This window comes from Cydia pomonella, chromosome 13, assembly GCF_033807575.1.
Source record: "Cydia pomonella isolate Wapato2018A chromosome 13, ilCydPomo1, whole genome shotgun sequence".
NCBI lineage: Eukaryota > Metazoa > Arthropoda > Insecta > Lepidoptera > Tortricidae > Cydia > Cydia pomonella.
In genome coordinates this window covers 17165325-17188663 of record NC_084715.1, presented here as the reverse complement: position 1 = coordinate 17188663, position 23339 = coordinate 17165325, and the positions used below count along the sequence as shown (strand labels likewise).

Below are 23339 nucleotides of genomic sequence, written 5' to 3'. Positions count from 1 at the left end.
TATGTTTTGTTTATTATACGATCTCTGAAAATTGGCGTAATAGAAACAAAGTTCTTTTTAAAAGTATTTTTGAATAATCAGAATCAACTTTATTGGAATTCAGCGAATATTCGATACTGCAGTATTAAACCGAAATTTTCGGAATGCATATTTCTGATGGAATGTTTAAACTCTCAACAAAAAATATGTGAAAATGCACTGCCTTATTCGTAATAAAAAGAATTTTATACAAATAATCGTCCATTATTTAAAACGACATCCAAAGACACCGAGTGATTAATTCCAAAAGTATTCGCATAGCATTTCTTACGGCATCGTCCTTTATCTCCCTTTTTAGCTAAAAGTTTTTTTTTTTCTAAAACAATGGCAATAGTATAAGGCTTCTACGCGCGTACGCTCTACAAACGAATTTTATCGCTAGAAGACACCCTCATTACCAGCGTAATCCTTATCAATCAATAATGAGTTTTAACATCATTACTTTAAAGTTGTTTAAAACGGGATGTGTATGCAAACGAGAGTTTGTTTAAGGCGCGTCTCGGTGCGGTGCACATGGTCTCGGCAGTCGCGCGACCATCGAGTGTGGTTCCGGTGGGGTCGATCACCACGCCGTGTGTGCGTGCCTTTACATCGCATTTGGAACGTACGCGTGCTGGCCGCACGACGCTCCGCGCCAGAATTTGCGCGAACTTTTTAAAAATAAAAACATTGTTTATGAACTGTGGTTTTTACATTGAACTTTTAATTGTGAACTTAAAATGGACGTTATGTTTGAAGTGATTAAATAAATTGTTTGAAAAGTGGACTTGTGATGTTTTGACTGAAGTTTTGCGGAAAACTATTCAAAATGGAAAAAATGAATCGTAACTTTGTTGTGAAGTGTTTTCTTCTGGTTTTGGCCACGACTCAAATTGGTATGTACATTAAATTTATTATAAATTAAATTTAAATTTTTGGACTAATTCGATCTAACTAAGTTTTGCATGCTTTACGAAATATTTATAGATGTTTGATTTTTTCGCAGACTTTTTAACATAAGCTTAATATTTTAGTTTAGATACTAGGTGAATTATCTGTCGTCTTATTTTTACGACATGATTATTTATTTCATATTTAATTTAATTTAAACTTTAATATTTTCGAAAGCACACTACCTACACTACATGTTACCTATTGTTAATTACATAACCATTTAAAAATAATTCATAAATATTTTTCACTTTATTTTTGTTAAAAAAAACTAACATTCTAATTTTCATTATAGGTTGTTCTTGGATTGTTTAACAAAAAGAAAGGTTGTTGAATGGTCTATTGTAAATTCTGTTCGTCACACATAATACATTTTAAAATCTCTCTAATAAAGTTTTAAATACTATATACTCGTCCCCGCATACATTTCACACACCACATACATTCACAATCCTTTAGTTGTTCGGGAACATTGAACCATACACGGTGTCTGACCATACAGGTCGAATATGCATACATTACTCATTGTTTCACCGGCTTCGATAATCATCTAATGTTCATGATTATAGAATAATGAAAGGGAAACTTATGGATAATATCGGTATATTGCAACGCTGATGAGTTGTGATGGGGCCCATTAGTTTTGAGGTTTATAATACATTTGGCCTCCGCCATATCGCAATTTAAATAAGTACACTTAAGCTCTTAGAATGCTTTGTCTAGTACTATCGTTCACACCATTAACTAACCTAAACCTTTCTACTAAGATGTAAGTTCCAACGAAGGTCAGTTGAAATTGTTGCTTTTACAGTAGAACCTCTATTTTCCGAATCCTCAGTTATCCGAACGCAGACTTAGTTTATCGGATTCCTCAAGTATCCGAACTTTTTTCGGGTGTTTTTATTTTAACGTCAATTTCTGCTTTCAAATTTTAATATATTGCAATGTTTTTGTGTAAAATGGTATTGTTTTTGTTTGAATTCGTCTCAAAAACCTACATTTCGATTATCCGAACTAGACTCGTTCCTAATTAGTTCGGATAATCGTGTTTCTACTGTAGTACAGTCAGCGTCAAATACTTCGTAGCAGTCAAAGTGGCCAAATAGTTCGGTACACCATACTAAATATACGGTGTACCGAACTATTTGGCTACTTTGACTGCTACTAATTATTTGACGCTGACTGTACTATAGGTTCTTAGTCGAATATATATTATATACTAGATTCTTAGTCGAATTATCCGGCCCACTGTAAAGTGAGCTCAAGATCCAAAAGAACTATGCGTAATCAGAGAGCGCTATAATAGTGGTCTATTTTAGACTTAAACTAGTCTGCGTTTATTTAGCGACCGGAACGACACCTTTTTATTGAGAACCCTTGCCGAGCCGATTGCCTTTCTTTTATGGTAGAGGAGGCAAACGAACAGACGGATCACCTGATAGTAAGCGATTACCGCCGCCCATGGACACCTGCAACACCAGAGGGGTTGTAAGTGCGTTGCCGGCATTTAAGATGGGAGTACGCTCTTTTGTTGAAGGTTTGAAGGTAGTAAAAAAGGCGACAACTAACTTAAACTCCTTTCACATTATTTATTTACTAATTGCAGCTTAATTAAGTAGGTTAGATTACTCGTAGTTTGTGTCGTCTCTCTACACACGCCACATACTCGTAGTGCCACAAGATTGTAACAGATGGCGTTAGCACGTTCTACATCGCGCTTACGTAGTTCCGACAATCAGTTCCTATAAATACTACTTCTAAACAACTCTCAGTGGACTTCGGTCCCCAGGCACGATGCCCACCTGGAGAGATTACTTTGTATTGGTCCTCTACATTTTCTACAAGTTCATGGACCATACACAGATAAACTATATAGTTGGCACTCCTATTGAACATTAGTTAACTGCATATACTCAAAAATATAGGTTAATAAAAAAAGAGTCGACTCGAACCACGCTAAGGTCTCATGCCAATTATTACGTCGGGTATGGAGCTTAGAGGATACCTATGTTTTCATTCTAACTGCCAAGTTTATGCAAAGTTAGCGTGGTCAGAGTCTGACCCCTTGTTGCGGACAAGTTCAATCAGAATATTAGGGTTTATAGCCCTGGACCAATTAATTACTGTGTTAATATTTCATCGATAAATTGAATTCTGGCAAATACAATGAAAAAGTATTAGTGAAATGGAACCAGTATAAATCTCGCGTTCGGGTAACCAATGGGAATTCACGTAGACAATCGCACAAATACGATACGTGCCTAACAAATAGCAGTTTCTGTGCCAAATAATCTGGATAGCAATGTGTCAGTGGTGCCAATAGGTTAGGTTAGGTTATACGAACTTGCAGTAAAATGTAAAGAAAAACTCCTTTCATAACACATTGTCTAAGTTTTTTATACCATGAGGATGGCAAAATGTTAAGCAGCCACTGCAGCGATGGAGTTACACGCGCGTTGCTGACCCTACAAGCTTACAGTCATTCATTCTCGGGAGCACTCGAAACTATGAAACGGATAAATTTAGAAAAAAAAAACATAATATTTCTTACAAAGTTATCTGGAGAACAGAATGGATAAGAACGTACCTAAGTACGTAAAGGATCTTAATTCCTCTTAACTGATCACGTCGTTAAACGAAAGTTAAACCATGGCATCAATCAAATTGGAGACTAAATAAGCCTGAATTAATTAATTGATTTTATACAAATCTGTGTTCAGTGTGTCTGCGTACAGTCGCCATCTTCAGCCGCCGTTCAAGTTCAGATTTTTTTGAGCGGATATCAAGACGTTAAAGTTCATGTTCAGATATTTTTGAGAATGTAAAAGACAAGTGTCACATGTTTTAGTGAAATTTATTTTCAACTGACGATATTGTCATATTATGTGGGTTTGCTTAATTTAAAGGTTCATACACAGAAATTAGGTTCACGTATCTCATGTAGACACAAATTGATGACTAGTGAAGTCTCCACTCTGCATTAGGCCAGCGTAGGGATTATGGTCCAAACCCTCTCGCGCCAAAACCCTCTAGCGTGTACCTAGCAATGGGATATATACAGACTGAATAATTTAGTACTAAAAAGCTTAATTTTCTGATTGCTTAATTTATCCACATAAACTAGGGAGGCAATCCTTTTCTTTTTACCTAACAAGCTGTCAACTATTACCCACAGTCAGTGCAGTTTTTGAAACCGAATGAAAACCACTCCATGGTCACCAGTTTCCATTTATTCCGCATTTTGTTTGTTGCGCTTATTTTTTACCTGCATCCGTTGCATCGTTAGCACAGATGGACATGAAAACGTAAAATCCTCATCGAATCCGGATTCCAATATTCCTGAAATTTATTTATAGTAATCAGATATCAGACTGCAAAACAATGAGCCTCTTGGAGCCTCATTCGAATATAAAAAATGGATTGGTATTCAATACTTAAATGAAAATGTTTTATTCCAAAAATACGTTATAAATAAAATTAAACTAAAATCTACAAGTAATAAATACAAATTAAATAAATAAGGTAATAAAAATTTAAGCACAGCCAGGCCCAGGAGTGGTTCACCCTGACCTTATGGTGACTAGGTTTGTCCCACTCCCTAACTGCAGAAAGCAGCGTATTGGAGGACGCATATATCGCATTTCTGACTATCTTTTACTGATATAGTTTTACTCTCATTGCATCGTGGTCGCACATTAATTGGTGCAAGCGTAATTTATAGAGTAATATAATATTACCTTATATAATATCATGCCAAATAAAAAATACTAAAAAATCTGAATGCCGTTGCAGCCGGTGCAGCGGCAGGAATTAGATTTTGGAATGCGTAGTGAGTAGATATGAGTAGAGTAATAATTGTAGGCACGCGTAGACGCATGCACTTGGTATAAAACTTGCAATTCCACATAGGGCTCGTTTCCGAAAACCGAGAACGCTTGACTGAATGAACGCTTGAAAATGGTTGACTGGTAGAGAATGCCATGAGGCATTAAGTCCGTAATTTTTACCTTTTTATGTGCAATATAGTTACAAATAAATAATTAAACGCTGGAGCTAAATTATAGCCTAGAAGTATATTTACTTAATTAATGTTCTCCTGTAGTTCCATTAGCCTAAACCGCAATTATGAAATTGAATGCTCCCGTATCCTAACCATTATGAACAGGAAAGCTAATAAAATTATATTAGCACGTAAATTTGAAAATGAACTGCCCTCGTAAGGTAAAAGCGATATCTCAAAATAAATGCCAGTTTACTGCGCTTAGGCAAATTAGAGGCCAAATTTGATAATGATCCAGTAATTTACGATATAGCATAGACATTTTATTCACCTAATCTTAATTACGGGTTGCACTTTATATATTACTTATTCATTTCTGCTTACTGCCATCTCAAAATAAATTCACTGTTATATTCATGAGTAGAAACAGCGACTAAAAATTCGCACCGAAATTCAGCCAATTAGCTTTCAGCTGAATGTTTCTGTCAGAAAAGCTTCATTTATTATATCTTCGTGAAGTCTATTAATATTCAAAATTGTTCCTTCGATGGAATATTTATGCAAAAAGCCACAAACAAACTTAGTCCGGCATCTATAATTAGAAATAGGACCTATAATAAGGCTTCCTTACAACTTTTTGAGTATGCGGCTGCCATTATTACCGTCCGCGTCTCGTCTGAATTACAAAACAGAGGTATGAAAATACATAAATTATTTACGCTAATCAACTTTTTCTTGTGGCTGGTTGTTATGATCACGTTTCCTCGATCACTGTAAAAATCATAAACACATACAGATACAGGTATATTTGTGAGGGTAACTTTACTATATATTTTGTTGTTTTACCTTTTTTTTTTATTGCTCTGGCTCACTAAACAGAATAAATACAATTCATTGAGTAGGTATGCTTAAATCATCCCAGAGAAAAGCTCTACGTAACTGAAAACCGTATTAAAATAGATTGAATAATTAAGGATTTTACAGCTTTATCGCAAACAAAGAGGGGATGCGTAAAATATTCTTAAAACGGAATTTGTTTAAGACTCGATATGGTATAACAATTATATTAGATACTATACAGGTTGTTCACACTCAGTAACTGTTAATTGATCGGCCGCCATCGTATTTAAGTGAAATAAGCACACTTTGACCATTTTTTTTACTTTTTGGTGAGGACAATTTTAACTCTCTACAATCATGGTAAGTTGGTAACTCTACAACTAATTAATAAATTCTTTAACCAGGCTGACCATGCATGTCGTTAATAAATTAATAACTTTTTTAACACGTTAATCGCACTAATAATGATACGAAATAGTTGATCATAATTTACTAAATGCACAGTATTGATCCTGCTCACGTCTCCTGAATCATTCTGTATAATATATATACTATGATCCATAGTTGTAAAATGTTAATCAATAACCATACCCGCTACATTACTAATAAACGACCTACTTATTTCACGCATGATATAGCAGGAAGAATGCCAGACATTACACGTTTAAACTCTAACAAACGACGTATCGAGCTAAACTAATACGTTAGCCTGTTACATTTTTCTGACGCCAGAAGCTCATTTTTCTGTAAAATACACCAGCATTTATCAGTTGAATGCTCTGGATTTTGTGGCTTCCATGTTTCTGGGGTGGAATTGTTTTCTTCCCGATAATGTAAAAGGAAGATCGAATGTTTTCATTCAAATTATAACAATAGGTTAGCAAAGAATACTGTTGTTATTTATTGATAATGAAGGTTTTTATCATACAAAAGTAAAGTTATTCTTTAAATGATAAAGATAAATGCTAAATCAAATTCGTTTTCGATAATTCATATATGTACGCCATAGATCCATAGTCCTACTTCTTAAGATTATTTAGTAAGAGCAGCTTTTGTTCAACTTTAAGTTCTGACTTTTTTATAATTTAATTTTACCACAAGGATAGGATATTATGATTTGATCGCATGAATGTACCTGCACATAATAAGGCCTATTCTTTGATACAACTGCCAGCCTTTAGTAAGTTACTTGCTCACAGTTTTTCGATTATAATCTGGATCATTAATTAATTGTTATTCTTAAAAACCGTCCTCCGAACGCCTTTATTTATTTAGTATATTGCCCCCTAGACATTGAAGCCCGCTTCTAGAATGGCAACTCGTATCTGCCTGCCTCTACCACAGAATAGATAGAGCAGAGTAGTACGGTCTACGTACAGAATTCTGACAGTATAACAAAACCGAAGTTTCAGTCACGATTGTTGTCTCGCTACAGCAGGACACATTGTCTTTCTCGTTGGCTAGTCTGTGCCTTATAATGACGGCTCGGAGCAGTCGTCAGCCTAGATTGAGGGCGAACGTGTTTAATTTCGCCGCTAGTGGCGCTAGTGTAGACGGAGGTCTTTCAAATGCATAGTATTTTTGGGGGTTACAAGCTTTTTTATCGCGAATTTTCACTCCTTATTCATAATTGTGGCAAATGATTTTTCTATTTTTGATTATTCATGGCAAACATTACATATACTGACTTCAGTAAATGTTAGTGGTTTAAAAAAAGGTATATTATATGCAAAATTAAACAAGTTTCAAAAACGGTAAATTTAGACGTCAAAATACTTTTGTGTAGGTATATTAGAACTTAAAAAAAAAAAAAAGTAACGCAGAATTTTTAGAGCTGCTTTTCTGGACCACAATCTACAGTGGCGCCAACTGGTGAGCAAAAAACGGTAGCCCTCATTGAGTGACATGTCACCTGATTTTCCCTTCAACGGGACCAACCATGATAAACCTTTAATTTTTAATAAGGAACAGCAAATGATCGTAATCCAAGCCATGTTAGCTTAACATTTGGAATTAATTGGGCCAAACATTTGCCGTACCGGCCCGGGCAGGGCACGCTCCCAAAACACGCTGTTAGTTAGTCTGTCACTTTAACTACTGTTTAGACAGCTGCTATTTGGCACTGCAGGTTGGACTCATTACGGAGAGGCTTACTCCATTTAAAATAATTAGGTAGTTATATATAAACTTTACTAGTTAGGTACCTAGCTAAACCTTTCAATACAACAAGCGTCTACTATACTTTGGTTTAAGTACACATTTATACAATTAATAACCGAGAACGCCAAATTGACGAATTTGGACACGAAAATACCAGACAATTAATGAATTAAAGTAGTTTCGTTTCTCCAAATGCCCGAGTCTCATCAAATTTTGATGACAATAGGAACAACTGTGAACCTTAGATACAAAAAATGAGTTTCCCACATTCCTAAATCGGAAACATAAATTTATAAAAACGGACATATATGTCGGACTCGCCCACCGAGGGTTCCGTAAAAATCTAATTTTTTTTTTCTAAATTTATTGGTTTTAGAATTCTTCCTATAGGTACTTGGAGTGTAAGACGATATTACTTGCCAAATAGGTCAACGGGAAGTACCCTACACATTCCCTTGAGAGTGTCAAAATATACGAGTACGTTTGCGGCATAAACGGCCGTACCTTTTTTATGTTAACTTAGAAATTTGTTTTTTTTACAGCTTCAAGGGACTGTAGACCTGACTATATGGTTTTAATTTCAACTCGAGACCTCCACGCGTTTTTCGAGATAAAGAGCCTTGACAGACAAACAGATGGACGGATTACAAAGTGATCCTATAAGGGTTCGGGTTTTGCCTTTTGAAGTCTGGAACCCTAAAAACAAAGATTCTGATGAATTTGGGATCCTCACCAAATATTTGATATCTGTAAAAAATGTGAACTTGCTTTTCGTTTGCTTTTTTATAAAATATAATATAAGGCTTACATATTTCGTCCCATTCACTTTCCATAAATATACGGACACGCATGCGAAATACGCAACTATCTCTATTCCCCACGGTCTCTCACGAAGTGCTTGAGCTAGTTACCAAGTAAACTCCTAAACAGCTTAGCCTTAAAAGCGTAAGCGCTCTTTGATTTACTATTCACGTAATAAATTCTATTTACATTTGTAGAAAATACAGCTCTAGCACTAAGCTTCAGGCTTTTCTACACACAAACTTTTTGCAGTGATATAGTCCTGATTCAGGGATAAGCATTTGACCATAATCTCACCTGATGGTAAGTGCCGATGCAGTCTAGGGTGGAACATGCTTAGATGTCTATTCACTCCCGATTTAAAAAAAATCCAAGTTACTTATAGTGATTTGGAAATAGATTTGCACCAAAGTTGAATTAAAGTATTGTACAGTCATTTGAAATATTGTACTGTTTTTATCGTTGCAAAATGATAGTGTATAAAGGCCCTAAATCTAAAACATCGGGATCCTGAAGCCCGGGATCATAGAACTATTTTCATGACTACGTTAATACTTAATTAATTAAACTGTAATAATAATTTCACGTGTGTTATTTCTGCTGAAAGCAGCTAGGTATGTACTCTATTTTGACGTCATTACATTAATTGTCCATTAAGTATTCGTGTGAAATGATATATGTACATCAAATTGCATATTAATGCTTTTATAAAACAAATACCTAAATATGAATAGAAGTTTTAAATTTAAACATAAAAAATCATTTTCTAACACTTCGTACAAAACAAAATTTCGTTGAATCTCAAGAACACAAAAAACATATTTTATTTTTCAGTATAATTTTGACACGGATCACAAATCCATTATCATATCATAAACTCATGAATATACTTGCAGTTAATGAATTAGCTACCTAATATATAGTTTAGTTTCAATCATAATTGCATGGTCATTAAATCTTCAATAAGCTAATCCAGAATATAACTTATTCTATGTCATATTGAAAATTAAACCTTTCTATACTTTTACCGTAATCTGCTTAGAAAGAGTATGGGCTGTTATCCGATTACGTAATAAAAGTGCACTTTTTCTTCTATGATTTGTATTTAAAACGAAAGTGGAGGACCTGCGCGAAATCGCCATTTTATATAAACGTAGTCCTCATTTTTCTCTCTGGATATTCACATTATTGAAAATATTTTGACACACCGGTGACTTTCCTCGTCTATGTAATTTTAAAGAAGTAAATTTTGAATTTAAAAAGATGACATAAACACACAACACAAGTCTGATGCTGCCGACTCCAGACAAAGAGTAAAAGAATAATTAAATAAGGGTTCCGTTTTTTGCCATTTGGCTACGGAACCCTAAAAAGAGTCCGCAACACTGCTGGCTTGGCTAGATTCAAGTAGGCTACTTAAACCCCCAGACGCACTAAATTTCAAAGCACGAGAAAGCAATTTTGCATCTACTTTCGTATGGAAATATAATTTGACTCCTACCGCGGTACCCTTGCGAGCATTATAAAGGTAATGTGTGAAGATGGGAATTCTCCGAGTTACACTAGACACGTTTGAGCGTTCTCAGCCCATTATGGAAGGGATCAACATAGATTACCTCCTACAGACTTCGCTTTGAAACATTAACAAAGACGTGGTCACCGCACATTGGCGCCGTGAGCCGCGCCTTTCTGATGCATTTTCTATCATGTGTGCTACTTTGCCTAAATACGTAGGTAGATATTTGACATATTTAATTAAATAAAAAGAAAATATAAGACAATTTTTTTGCCTTCGCGTGCGTTATCATGGCTTTTAGTTCTAACTATTTAAACATACCTTTTTTTATGTTGCAGTAGCCCATGGTTACTGGTATCTGTAGTTTACACGAGTAAAGTTTGTAAACGTAGACGCAAAATCTTGACATTATTTTGAAATCCTATTATTCTGTAATAATTTAATTTTAAAATTGATATTTTATTGATCATGTTTTTGTATATCTGTTTTGACGATCATAATATGAATTCACGTAGATTGACATGCCCTCAATTTATAATGTAAGTAATCTGTATTATGAAATAAATAAATCTAAATATAAATCTACACTTTGGTTTTCAGATGCCTAATAATAGACAAAATGGATGCCAGTCTCAACTTGTCTGTGTTTCAAACGTCGTCCATCTAGATCAGTGAGGGTTCCATAGTTCATCTAGTAGGTGTTGATCTATGAGGAGCAATCAAGCCGTTGTTGGGGATAAAAAGTGGATCGAAAACGGTTCAGTGCTCTCTGTGAGGGCTGCTTAATAAATCTATTACTTACTGCTCAGTAGCTCGGATAAGCTTCTGTATCTTTTGTATTCTTATTTTAATTATAGAGGCTTGTTATAGCTCACACGTAGGGTGTTGATGTTATGGGTATTGACAGCCCTGATCCCAAATTGTTTGGGAGTGATTAAAGTTTAATTAGTTAATTTTATACTTTAAACGCCCTTTGATGTTGTTGAACTATATAAGGGCTTGTGCACAAATCACGCGGGTTTTTTCGACTTCTTTTTGATCCCCTCTCCCCTTTTGGTGATTTTTGGTGAGGTTTTTGGCTACCCCTCCCCTCCCCCATATATCCCCCATATACCTAATTTTAAGATAAATAGTATTGTATATAGTAAATCTCGTTAATTTTTCTATTTTTGTTATGAATATGATGATATATTTATTATACGCGCTTCAAAATTTCGTAAGACTCGCTACTTTGAAGTGCGAAGTGAAATTTATGTTTAACGAAACCGAGAAAAAGTGTCTACTCCTGTGGTTTCGTTAACTGTAGAAAAATACACTTAAGCCTTATACTTTGTGACGTGTGCCTCGTATGCACATACTGTTTACCTTGTTCTAAGCCAACCCAGTATCGTACTCAGCGATTTATTCCCACGGTTGGCGAGGGCTTCGCCCATGTGTTTGACAAAGGAGGTCTGTGGTGCGAATACACCATTAGAATAGACTCATTTTAGTAATTTCATTATATACACAATAGATATCAATATTTTATAAAAGTTGTATCACTGGTCATAATGTGTAAAAAAGTCTTTTTTTCAAATGACGCTTACTTATTTGCACCAGCAAACATATAATTTCTAGCATTAGCAACATTTTCCATAAAAACAGTCTTACAGTGAGATAATTGATAATAGTCATTTATTTTCTATAGAAAAATATCGCCCCCGGCTACAAGATTCCCCTATTAGTGCCGGAAAAAGACATTTCCGAAGAGACAGATTAATTGCCGAGGGTATACATGCTGCCAAGAATAGTACAAATTGGTCTAGTTAGTCTTTATATTTGTCTGTGCGAGATCGCTTTTTAACGATAAGATCGCTATTATCTTTCGTAATTTAAAAATTAAAGTTTTGCTTTGCTTAATAGGTATTGTCTTCTTCTTAGTCGTATACTCTTGTAAGATAGAATAGCCGTGGTCATTCCGTCATCCTTCTCTACTTAGTGGTTTTCTCACGCACGGATTTAAGGGTGACCCGGGTGAGAACCTTCACTTGGTCGGTTCATCGCATTTAAGGGCACAATACGGGCCTTGTACCATCTACCCTGAACCACAATCGTCTCCATGGTCAATGAGTACCTATAGATATTAAGTATCTACTAGCTCTTATGCTCAAGAAATATATGTGTGGTAGATATTAATTATTATTATTATTTCTTAAAGATAATTTAGGCAACCGTGCTAGACCGGGGTGGCACCGATGTACCTATGTTACATATAATGTAGGTACTTAGGCTTTGCTCCAAATTTACAATACTTCCTTATTACATCGATTTGTACACTTTGTAAGCCCTTGATGTTCTAATTGTATTTAGTATTAAATAGGTCAGGCACACACTATAACCAACATACTTATATTTGAAATTCTCGATTAAAGCGTGGAATCGAAACTTCCATCTAGATATTGCCAGGTGTCTCAGATCAAATTCCACTACCTCGCGTCTAAGCCAACTCAAACACATCTCAATTGTTCACAAGACGACGCAAAGCTATAATAATATGAGACTGAGTACTTGACTGCAGCCAATTTATCGTGAGTCATTAATGGTACCTAATTTATGATTAAATTATGGGCAAAATTTGTGCTTGCGAGGGCTGATGTGACAACATTTTCTAAATTTGCGTATGGAGTTTTTTTCAAACTTGTCACATTTATGTATGTTTCATTCTAAAGAACTGTAAAAGATGCTTTGAAAAAGTCGTCTCACATTTAAAAGGTATACGCGACTCTCGGAAGGCACGCATTTGTATGAATTCAAATGGACTGAATAGCGTGCATTCGGCAATGTGACCATAACTGCATAGCGCTCATACATTTGAGCATATACGGTATTTTCGAAACGCATGTAATGTATCTAACAACTACTACTATTCGTAACCTTTTACGATGTACAAAGGAACACCTTCTACGCGTGTAGGCATAATTAAAAGAAAAAACATATTTAGATTAATTTGGTTTCATTGTCTAAAAGATAACCTGAGCCAGTCATCTAAAAAGTGTGATTTCACCAAAAATGATATAATCAACAACAGGAATAGCGGGCAAGATTACCTGTTCACTGTTTGAATGTAAGTACTCCTAATACCTTTAAAAAGGGCGCTCTTTACACGTGAAAGAATAACTATGAAATTAAACAACCACTCAGAAATAAAGCCAATATATTATTAAAAAATCTTTAGCGCGTTGTAGAAATCGCCACTTCTGATACAGCGTCATCTCGTGTGATATTTAGTAAACATCTTTGCATGAACGGAAGTACGGATGTGACCCATCAATAGAATTATGTTTAGTTTATTTTGAACACCTCGCCCGCTAACTCCGCTAAGCAACTTCTCATCGTTGCCCTTTGTTGCTAGGTTACTATTTATTAAACTTTTGAACGCTTTATGTCATAAACACGAACATCACTCAAACGCCAAGCTCCCGGGCGCAAAGGAGCTAATGTAAAAACCTTACTTGAAAGTGTGAAGTTTACTTTGACAGCGTCCGCCATAACACCTTTAGGTGTCATTGGCGCTGCGGGCACGACAAATTACGACGCCTTTAGGTGTTCTTGGCGTTCAAAAGTCATTAAGCGCAAGAACGTTCTGCTGCCGACTGTACAGAACCATAGGAACTTCCAGTTCCATTTCCAAACTGTAAAATGACCCACTTTGTCACAGTGACTGTCAATAAGGAATTCATGAGCAATCATACTAGTCATTGTATAAGATTCAAAATGATGTATAATATAATATCAGTTTGGACCGCACATGGACCAAACAAAATATCGTAGGTAATTGAGGCATATGTAAATATTTAATACTTTATATTTGTAAAGGCCAATAATATTATCGTAATATCAATAAATAAAGGTATCGATAATGCCACATCCCACAGGAAATGCATTAAAATCAATATTTGCGATTGCATTCATTGTGATGATAAGGATACGTTTATGTAAATGTTGAATATATTAAATTTTCGTTCATGAGCCCTTGTTGTGGTAATACAAAGGGTGTAAAATTATCGAATTTAAACTGTCATGAGACATACTAACATTTGTTTTTTTTTTTTTTATACTACGTCGGTGGCAAACAAGCATACGGCCTGCCTGATGGTAAGCAGTCTCCGTAGCCTATGTACACCTGCAACGGCAGAGGAGTTACATGCGCGTTGCCGACCCTAACCCCACCCCCCTCGTTGAGCTCTGGCAACCTAACATTAAATGAATTTTACGGTTTACTAGGTAACTCAGCATTCTCAGCAAGCTTCGTACCACGATACTCAACTGACAAGCTCTCTGTTATACCACCGTTGTATAAAATACTATAATGGGTGTAAAATGGCTGGAAAAATAAGCGTTATAGGTTCCATTGTATTAGTGCCAACATTTTACTGCTAATCCATATTTTTCATTACTGTTCATCCTTTTATCGTTGTGTGGTATTCTGAGCTTTATTTTATGTATAAGTAGTAAAATGGTATTTACAATTACTATCTATGGATATAGGAGGTTGTGCATTCGAGGATGTGGTATTAAATTTCATTTTATTACTTTAAGCTCGCTGGCGTGGAACTCAATTTTCCAGAATTTAATTTCGTTGGAGAAAACATCGTCCAATGTTTGTACGCCAATACGATATATTTGTTTTGGTGACGTGCTCCAAGTGCTTCAACCAGTATTTCAATCTGATCGCAATATTATCACAAGGGGTTATTTTAAGTAGAAAAATATTTTTAATAAAAATTGCTATCTGTTTGATATCCTTTCCTTTTTTAGGGTTCCGTAGTTAACTAGGAATCCTTATAGCTTCGCCATGTCTGTCTGTCCGTCCGTCCGCGGCTTTGCTCCGTGATCGGTAGTGCTAGAAAGCTGCAATTTGGCCTGGATATATATTTTTTTCCTATATATCCCGTATATATTTTTTTATTTCACTTTAACGCGTGTGAAGTATCGTTGGAGTAAGGGTGTTCAACAACTGTTTCTTGATAAAGTGAATATTTTCGGAAATAATCCCTCGGAAAGAAAATAAAATGTGCCCCCTCCTCCCCCCCTCTAAATAAATATGAAAAAATCTTAAAACAAAAGCTTAACAAGTACTTTTAATAAAAACTATAGCGAACATGATCAGTCCAATAATTTTTGAATTATTGCAAAATGCTTTCTCTTAGTAAAAAGACGTAAAAAGCGCTGCGAAAGTACTCCCTTATACTCATATTAAGTACAGGATAGCCTACTTATTAACAACCTACGCTTAAAAAAATATTATTACGGATAGTAGTTAAACGCTTTTTCAAACACTATAACTACTAAACACGATACTAGTTAAAAGCGAACCAGTGACAAATCGTGTCGTAGTTATCTTTATCGCGTTCGTCTATGACCATTTACCATTTGTACCTTCTTTAGAAAATAAACGTGTACAAATGGTAATCTTATCATAAGTAAGCTCAGGAAAGGAAAAAAAAGCTAATACGGACAGGATAATTCTAAGGCGAGCCTTCTCAAGTATTACAGAAAAAATATTGATGTCTATGGAATAAAATAAGTTTGTTTGTTGACATAGTGGCACGAGATTAGGGTTGTTTATCCCTTCGGCTACAGAGACCTTGCCTTCACCTAACCAGAATATTATGGCTTCTGATCACATATAAATTTTATACGATCTGGATCTTTTTTATACTGGTTTCTACGAATGCGCTGCTACGCGAGAGCTGAATAAGAATGGGAATTACAGCCCGGGGCGGAAGGGACGGATTTCACCCTCCATCGGTTTTTTATTTAAATAAAAGGTCACGTAGCAACGGTGTTTAGTTTTTCTATTCCATTTAGTTAGATGATATCTCTTATATCGTTAGAGAGATTTGCTATTGATATCAAAGAGTATATTGAATGTAAGGGATACCTATACGAGATGATGACTTCTGCAGCAGGTAGGTATATTTTCGATGCCTTGAAATTTGACAAATGATAATTTAATTATTTGGTGCTAATGTAGCAGTATAAATTTAATAGTTAAATATATGCTAAATTAATTAATTTATTAAATATTGTATTTAAAGAATATTCCACGAGTAAAATAGTAGCTGTTAAGTCGTCCATAAGTTGCTTAATTCTTACGTAGGTATTATATCTGTCTCTCCGACGTGTACCGCGAAAATAGAAAATCGAAATTTCGTTGTCTGCCTCTTTATCGCTCCAATATGCAATAGTGATATAGAGGCAGATTACGAAATTTTGATTTTCGCGGTAGGCCCTCATCAGAAGTATTATCTCGTCTCAGATACATACCTACATACTCGGGTAAAAATAATGCATGGTGAAAGTGGTGACCATGCCAGACTGCTTTAGGTAGATGTTAGGCCTTGTAAATAATGTTTTTGGGAATTTCAAACACTATAAACATTATTGCCGTGAGTACAATGTACCGTTTTACAGTTAAAGGTCGCCCAAAACTTTACAACATCAACTTTACGCTCGCAGTAACAATAAAATTAATGTTGCGAATACAAGCGTTCACGCGTTGTTTTAAATGCTACGTGCTATAATAGTGGTGAACGAAATAACCGCCTGAGAGCGCTATCAGTAGCTATGAACGTTAAGGCTCGAATTAAGAGAAACTTGGGAATTGGGCTACGCTAGAAAAGTGAGGTTATGGGAGATATCAAAATTACAACTATCACAGCCATCACAGGGATATGTTCCCGGCTTAGGTACAGTACAAGAGACTAACGGCCCGATTCTAACCTTTAGATATGTCAAAAATTAGCTTACGAAGTAGTTTTTGTTCGAAGAAACGTCACTTTTTGACACTGACATATCCGATCCATCGTATCTAGAACAAATGTTTGATGTATATTCAATTTCGAATTGGGCCGTAAGAAGTTTTTCGCAAAATTTACTCCGAAAACAAGAAAGGGTTCTTAAAATATAGTGTGAATAAAGAACAAACCGATAAATTAAGTAGGTACCTACCAAAGAGGTTTTTTCTGCTACAATTAATTGATTCAAAAGAAAAATATAGGTAAGTAAAAACTTGGCCTCCAGCGGAAGGAGTGGAACGAGCGGTTAGCCCGTTTGAAAGGTGCGGGTTCGAATTTCGAATCCCTCTGGGGTGTTTTCTTTTATTTTTACTGTTACCTAAATATTTTTGATTAATTAAGGAGTACCCTCTAATCAATATTCTTTTGTTGATACTCATTGCGCGTCTACGAATAGGTATGAGCATTTAATTTTAGCTAGTAGCCTATAACTTATAAATTACGTAAAACATAAAAAAACATCATTTATGTAAAAACACGTATTCCATATGTTCGTATGTATAGACCCCTTTACACATACGTACATATGGACTACGTATTAATGATTTGAACTTTTCTTAAAAGAAAGAAGAAGTATTGTTTTTTAGGGTTCCGTACCCAAAGGTTCAAACGGGACCCTGTTACTGAGACTCCGCTGTCCGTCCGTCCGTCCGACTGTCTGTCACCAGGCTGTATCTCATGAACCGTGATAGTTAGCCAGTTGAAATTTCTACAGATCATGTATTTTCTGTTGCCGCTATAACAACAAATACTAAAAACAGAATAAAATAAATATTTCTTTCCAATCTCGAGGTTCTCATCCAATCACCGAAGTTAAGCAACGACGGGCGGGGTCAGTACTACGATGGGTGACCGTTTTTATAAATAATGGTACGGAACCCTTCCTGTGCGAGTCCGACTCGCACTTGGCCGGTTTTTTTTTAAAGAGAAATATATTTCATTTATAATATCGACTGGATTAATTACCATAAAGGCTCCTTAGTGGAAATTAAAAGCCTAAGTTAAACGTAGATCTTAAAACTTCATGGATAAACCTTAGAAACGATTCCAAAATAAAACCTCATAAATAATCTACATATTTTTGAGTTGGTCTCAGACTTAAGTGGAGCATATACCTCGACCTAGCGGTTACCACAAACGTTTTACGTTCCGCTGCTACATCAAACACGAACGGTATGCGTAAAAACGCGGGAACCAGACCTCCTAAGGGCCTTGGTAAATATTGAGTTATATTCGAATAAGATCGATTGTACCATCGTCAATACTGCTAACTAACCATTTGTAAACCTTATGTCAACGATATAAGGTCTACCAATGGTCAGTTAAGAGTGTTGATGCTAGTACGTGCGGTCTCGCGCCGCTGGTTGCTTATTGCCGTGACGTCGGCGCTTGCGCATCATATAGCCCACCGAGTATGGGTCCAATAAGGGACTACCCATTTCTTACGTTGGTTTATTTATTTGAGTTGTTGTCTCTCTACACAGTTGAGACATAATTTAGATTTTGGGGGTAGGCCCTAGGCTCTCCAATGCACTGATTTAAGGGCATGCATTGAAAATTAATTTGGCTTTTCAAAAAAAAAAAAAATTATTTAATAAATTACAAAAAATTTCGATTATATGTTTTTTACTATCATGTATTAATAAGTAGGTATCTGCCAAAAGCCAAAACACGATTGCTAAGTTGAAGTAATATGCCTATTTGAAAAAGAAACTATCTTTATCATTTAGGGTCCAACCGAAACCGTATTTTTTACCGAGACCGAAACCGAAGGTTTGGCTTTGGTCTAGTTTCGGCCGAAACCGAACTTTCGGTTGAAATATAATTTTTATGCCGAAACCTGCCAAAACCGAAACCGAACACTGCTCATCCAAGCAAAATTAATCAGAATTTATGATTTGTTCAAAATACCATTCCTAAATAGCGTTGCATCTTCTGGTCGTGAGTTAAAGGTAAGCAAATCGATGTAAGGTCTTAACTGTGACCCGAAGGACCGTAAAAATACCTTAAGCGTTTTGCTTGACTGCGCTTGGAATACTGGCCTACGTTATTAACACACTGATCACTATGCTACACACCAGTTTAACTCTGACCTACAATCACCCACACCAGCTTCGAGTGGTCAGGCCAGGTTAAAGTAGACATAAACTACAATATGTTTGTAGATGTGAGCAGGAAACCGACCCATTTCGGTATCGACACTCCTATTCACTAACTTCCGGCTTCCGTCTGAGGTCGAAATAGTGATTACAGTTTAATGTATTCCAGGTGATGCGTGTCCTTGCCTTTAAAGAAATTAGATTTTGGTTTCGAAACTGTAAGTAACTCTACTCACGTATGGATATCAGTTACATACGTGATTAGCCAGAGGAAGCCTTGTTCCAAGGAGATTATCCATTTTTTAGAAACATATTCTAATGCATAAAAATGAACTGGGAAAATATATTGTATTTTCTAATAATAACAAATCAAAAAATATCGTATTTAGGACGCAGCGAATCTAGCCTCAGTGAATTAATGTCCTTAAGTACCTAAGGCCAAGCTGCCCAGGACTGGAGTCAGTGGAAGAAAATGTTTCGAGCCCTACACCCCAGCAGGGATGAAAAAAAGAAGAAGAAGTACCTAAGTATTTTATTTCTTTCTCAGTCTTTGGCAAAGTTAAATACCTATACGAAAAAATAAAATAATACCTAAGTAGATTTTCTGATTTATTTTGAAAGAATACTTATTAATATAAATAACAAGACGATCTTTTTCAAAAAATCTATACCAATTTCATTGTTACTGAAGAAAAATTTTTTGTAGGTTATTTTACCTACATATATATCTCGTATCGCACATGATACCCTATATCCCGGTTCGTATTATTACTACAAAATTATTTCACAATAAATCTCTTCCCGAAAAGCTCTATATTTTACATTCGATCTTCAGTCGGAGATATTTTACAGACGTAGTAAAACGTCAATCGCAGTCTTTATCGCCAGTCGAGCCGCAGTAACCGTTCGGTTAATCGGCTTACCAATATTTAATCACCACTAGTGATGTGGTTAAGTCCCGGGAATGTACCTCACATTCCCATTGTTCTAGTAAGTCCAGGAATATTATCCATGCTTCAACATAATACATATCTCTCCCGTCACAAAATAAAATACATATCTCGTCTCTGGATATTGGCTTAGTGGACGTATAAAAAAAATACCATGAATGTATATCATGAATAAATTACGCAATATTTTAGGTTTTTTGATAATTTACTTGTTCACCTAATCGCTTTGCTAATGGTAAAATTTTAATACAAGGCAAATTTTGTCTTCAAAAATTAAAAAAAACAGGACAAAATTCCGAATTTGTTTCCACTAAGATTTAATATAGTTTCAATCTCACTATTTCTTTGCTTGGCGAAAATTCCCTAGAATATGGATATATCTGCGCCACATCACTAATCGCCACAATCAATCAAGTAAATTCTACCGCTAATAAATTTAACTGGTACAACTATAAATCGTTCCGACTTCGAAGTTCGCCGTCCGCTAAAGCCCAACCATATCATTAGGGCGACCCACACAATCCCTATCATTTTCCATATCGTCCTATCATTGGCCCATTTCATATCCCTATACTTTCCCAAAAGTAATTACCGCTTTTATATTCGCCTTCGAAGGGTTTAGGCTCTAGGCAAACTAGGCAATTATCACATCGCCCGCAGACTGTTCCCACGGGAGGATAAAATTGTAAACTTACATACAAACGTGTCGAACCTCGCGGCTATTTATACTCTTTTTGTTACAATAGACTCGTAGTAGGACGTCGTATCGTGGTCACTCTTGTTACGAAGCCTTATAGTGCATCCTTGCCATCACAACTCCTATTTCCGTGTCCATCGTCCTCTTTCTTCAAGAAATCCATCCTTATTATGTACGTAAGAAGCAATAGATATCGTGTACACGAAAGTGGGCGGACAGGGTTCGTGTTACAGCCTCTTGGTAGAAGTTTTGTTTGCTCGGGACACACGGGCCCGCGTGAGAACCTCCCGAACTGCATGGGCGTGACATCGAACTCTTTTTTGTCGTCATTTTTTTCTTTTGTACGGCTAATGTTGAGTATCGGTAATAACTATAAAGACATCGGCTCCGACGTGACCATGACAATGCAAGTCCCAGAGCTATAGTACGTAGCTTATGCTCTTCCATTATGTCTCACACGTGTTTAGGACTCTTCAATCTTTTGAAATCCTTAAACTTTTGGAACTGCACGTTTGTTGCATTTTATGATCACAAATGTTTTATGGTCCATTTTATGCCAATTAGCTTTGTTGATGGTGAAATTCTACGAAGCATTTTAATACTCGTTTCGTGAAAATTTTAGTAGTCGCCGAACTGCAACGATAAAATTAACTCGAAAGCCCGCTGGGAGCTATTAAAAAGTCATCAAAGTTTCTGGAACGATAAGTCAATATGCGCATAGCGAGCACTGTCATGCACGCGACATAGGTATACCGCGCCAAGTATGCACGTGCTCTTCAGTTATAAAGATTGGAATACTTTCTCTGCATTGTTTTGCTTCCCTTGGGGAGGCAGGAACTGAATACAAATCGTTGTTTACATGTTACTATTGGAAAACTTGTCTCAATTGGTTCAAAGCCAATATTGCCTAGACAGGCGAGTATCTTTATTTTACTAGTTAGGCACCTACTGTACCATATACAACAATGAATCATTACCCAACTATGTCTCTGTTACACATCTTATCTTCACTAACTAATTAAGACAACTAATTAATGTCTAACTTAACGCTGTCATAACTAGTAGGTAAAACTAAAAGTCACGGCCTTTCTTAAAAACGTTGCTACTGCCGTGAAATATGCTTCAATTTATATTTACGTGCAACCTCAGATGCTCAGCTAACTCCCCGAGGCGTTACGGAGGTTTAGCCTATTCGGATAGTTTCCTCCGAGTGCTTCCCTAATGAAATTTACATATTTCATTTCTAGTAACAGTCCAATATACCTGCGTCCGGCTATATTGGTTCCGAGGGTTTTATTGAATAAAACATACTCAGTATTGCATGTTCCCGACCTCTCAGATGCATATTTCTTACATATTTCTTGCCCGTAACGGCCAGAGTGTGCATCTACATTTTTATTGCCATCCCCTTTATTTAATACAGTTCCGTTACAAACTACTATAAAAATCCAATAGGAAATAGTTTGTCTTTCATGAGCGTACTTTGCTGTAGTTTTGAATATCAATTGCATTTTTATACGGAGCAAACTCATAAATGCGGTTGCATTGGCCATCGGGATTCCATATTTCATTAAGTGGATTCATAATGTATCATATCGATCATAGTAAGTGTGTTTACCTACGCGTGTATACATGTAACTAATGAAAATATTGGGGAGAATAACAATGCGCGAACCTCAGGGGTGAAACCGCAATCCACGGTGGAAAATCACGAGACCCCGAACTAATGAAAACCATTAGTGGTGCACATAATAATATTTCAATACATACACGCGGTCCACTTCCCACGAACTCTACTGTCAATAACTAAGATAACTATACCAGCGGCGATCGTCGGAACTTAAATTAATAATGAGGAAAATGGTACTAATGTAAGTACGCTAGCGCCACTGCGCGCCGCAAACATAACTTGGCAGTAGAGTATAAAATAAAAAATAATAAAGAGTGCCTCTGGGCAGTGAGTGTCTATTCTTCACCTTTTGTTAGGACAGGTGATTGATGGACCCTTTATTGTTGGTGTCGTTTGCTTTGAGAAATGAACTGTTATGTTTGCGCTCGGATACTTGATTGCTTATTGCAATTTGGGTTACTTTTTTCCCGCGGCACATTCAATAAAGCATTTGATAAATTGTTTTTTTTTTCGGAATTATAAAACAATTAGAGGCGCACATGAATTAGGTATATCGGACAATATAAATAAAGACTTAATTACAGGATCAGAAAATACTATGTAATTTTGGCAAAATGCCCAATGATTTAACCTTTAATTGGGGCTAGCACAAAATTATAGAGTAAATAATTGCCTCGAATGAAAAATGGCATGACATCTGATTATTTATGCAGCGACGATTAACATTTGTGCTTAAGCGAGTGCCGCATAGGGATTAAAATGTCGAATTTATTTCACAACCAGACCATGCAAAATGGCACTCCACCCTATGATATTCAATCCAAGTCTCCCCATTTAA

General features: G+C 36.0%; 1 protein-coding gene across 4 annotated transcripts in view; it reads left to right on the top strand.

The window, feature by feature from the left end:
• Window positions 1-654: 654 nt before the first annotated feature.
• Window positions 655-23339, top strand: part of LOC133524418 (hemicentin-2) — a 237384-nt gene continuing 214699 nt past the window's right edge. For 3 of the 4 annotated variants that reach the window (XR_009800374.1, XM_061860416.1, XM_061860415.1), the window contains exon 1: window positions 657-914. Coding sequence is in view for 3 of the 4 variants with exons in the window: in XM_061860416.1 (XP_061716400.1) it covers window positions 848-914 (67 nt within the window). In the remaining variant the exon portion in view is untranslated. Of the gene's footprint in view, window positions 915-23339 lie in introns of all 4 variants that reach the window. The other variant, XM_061860417.1, reaches the window with a different exon arrangement.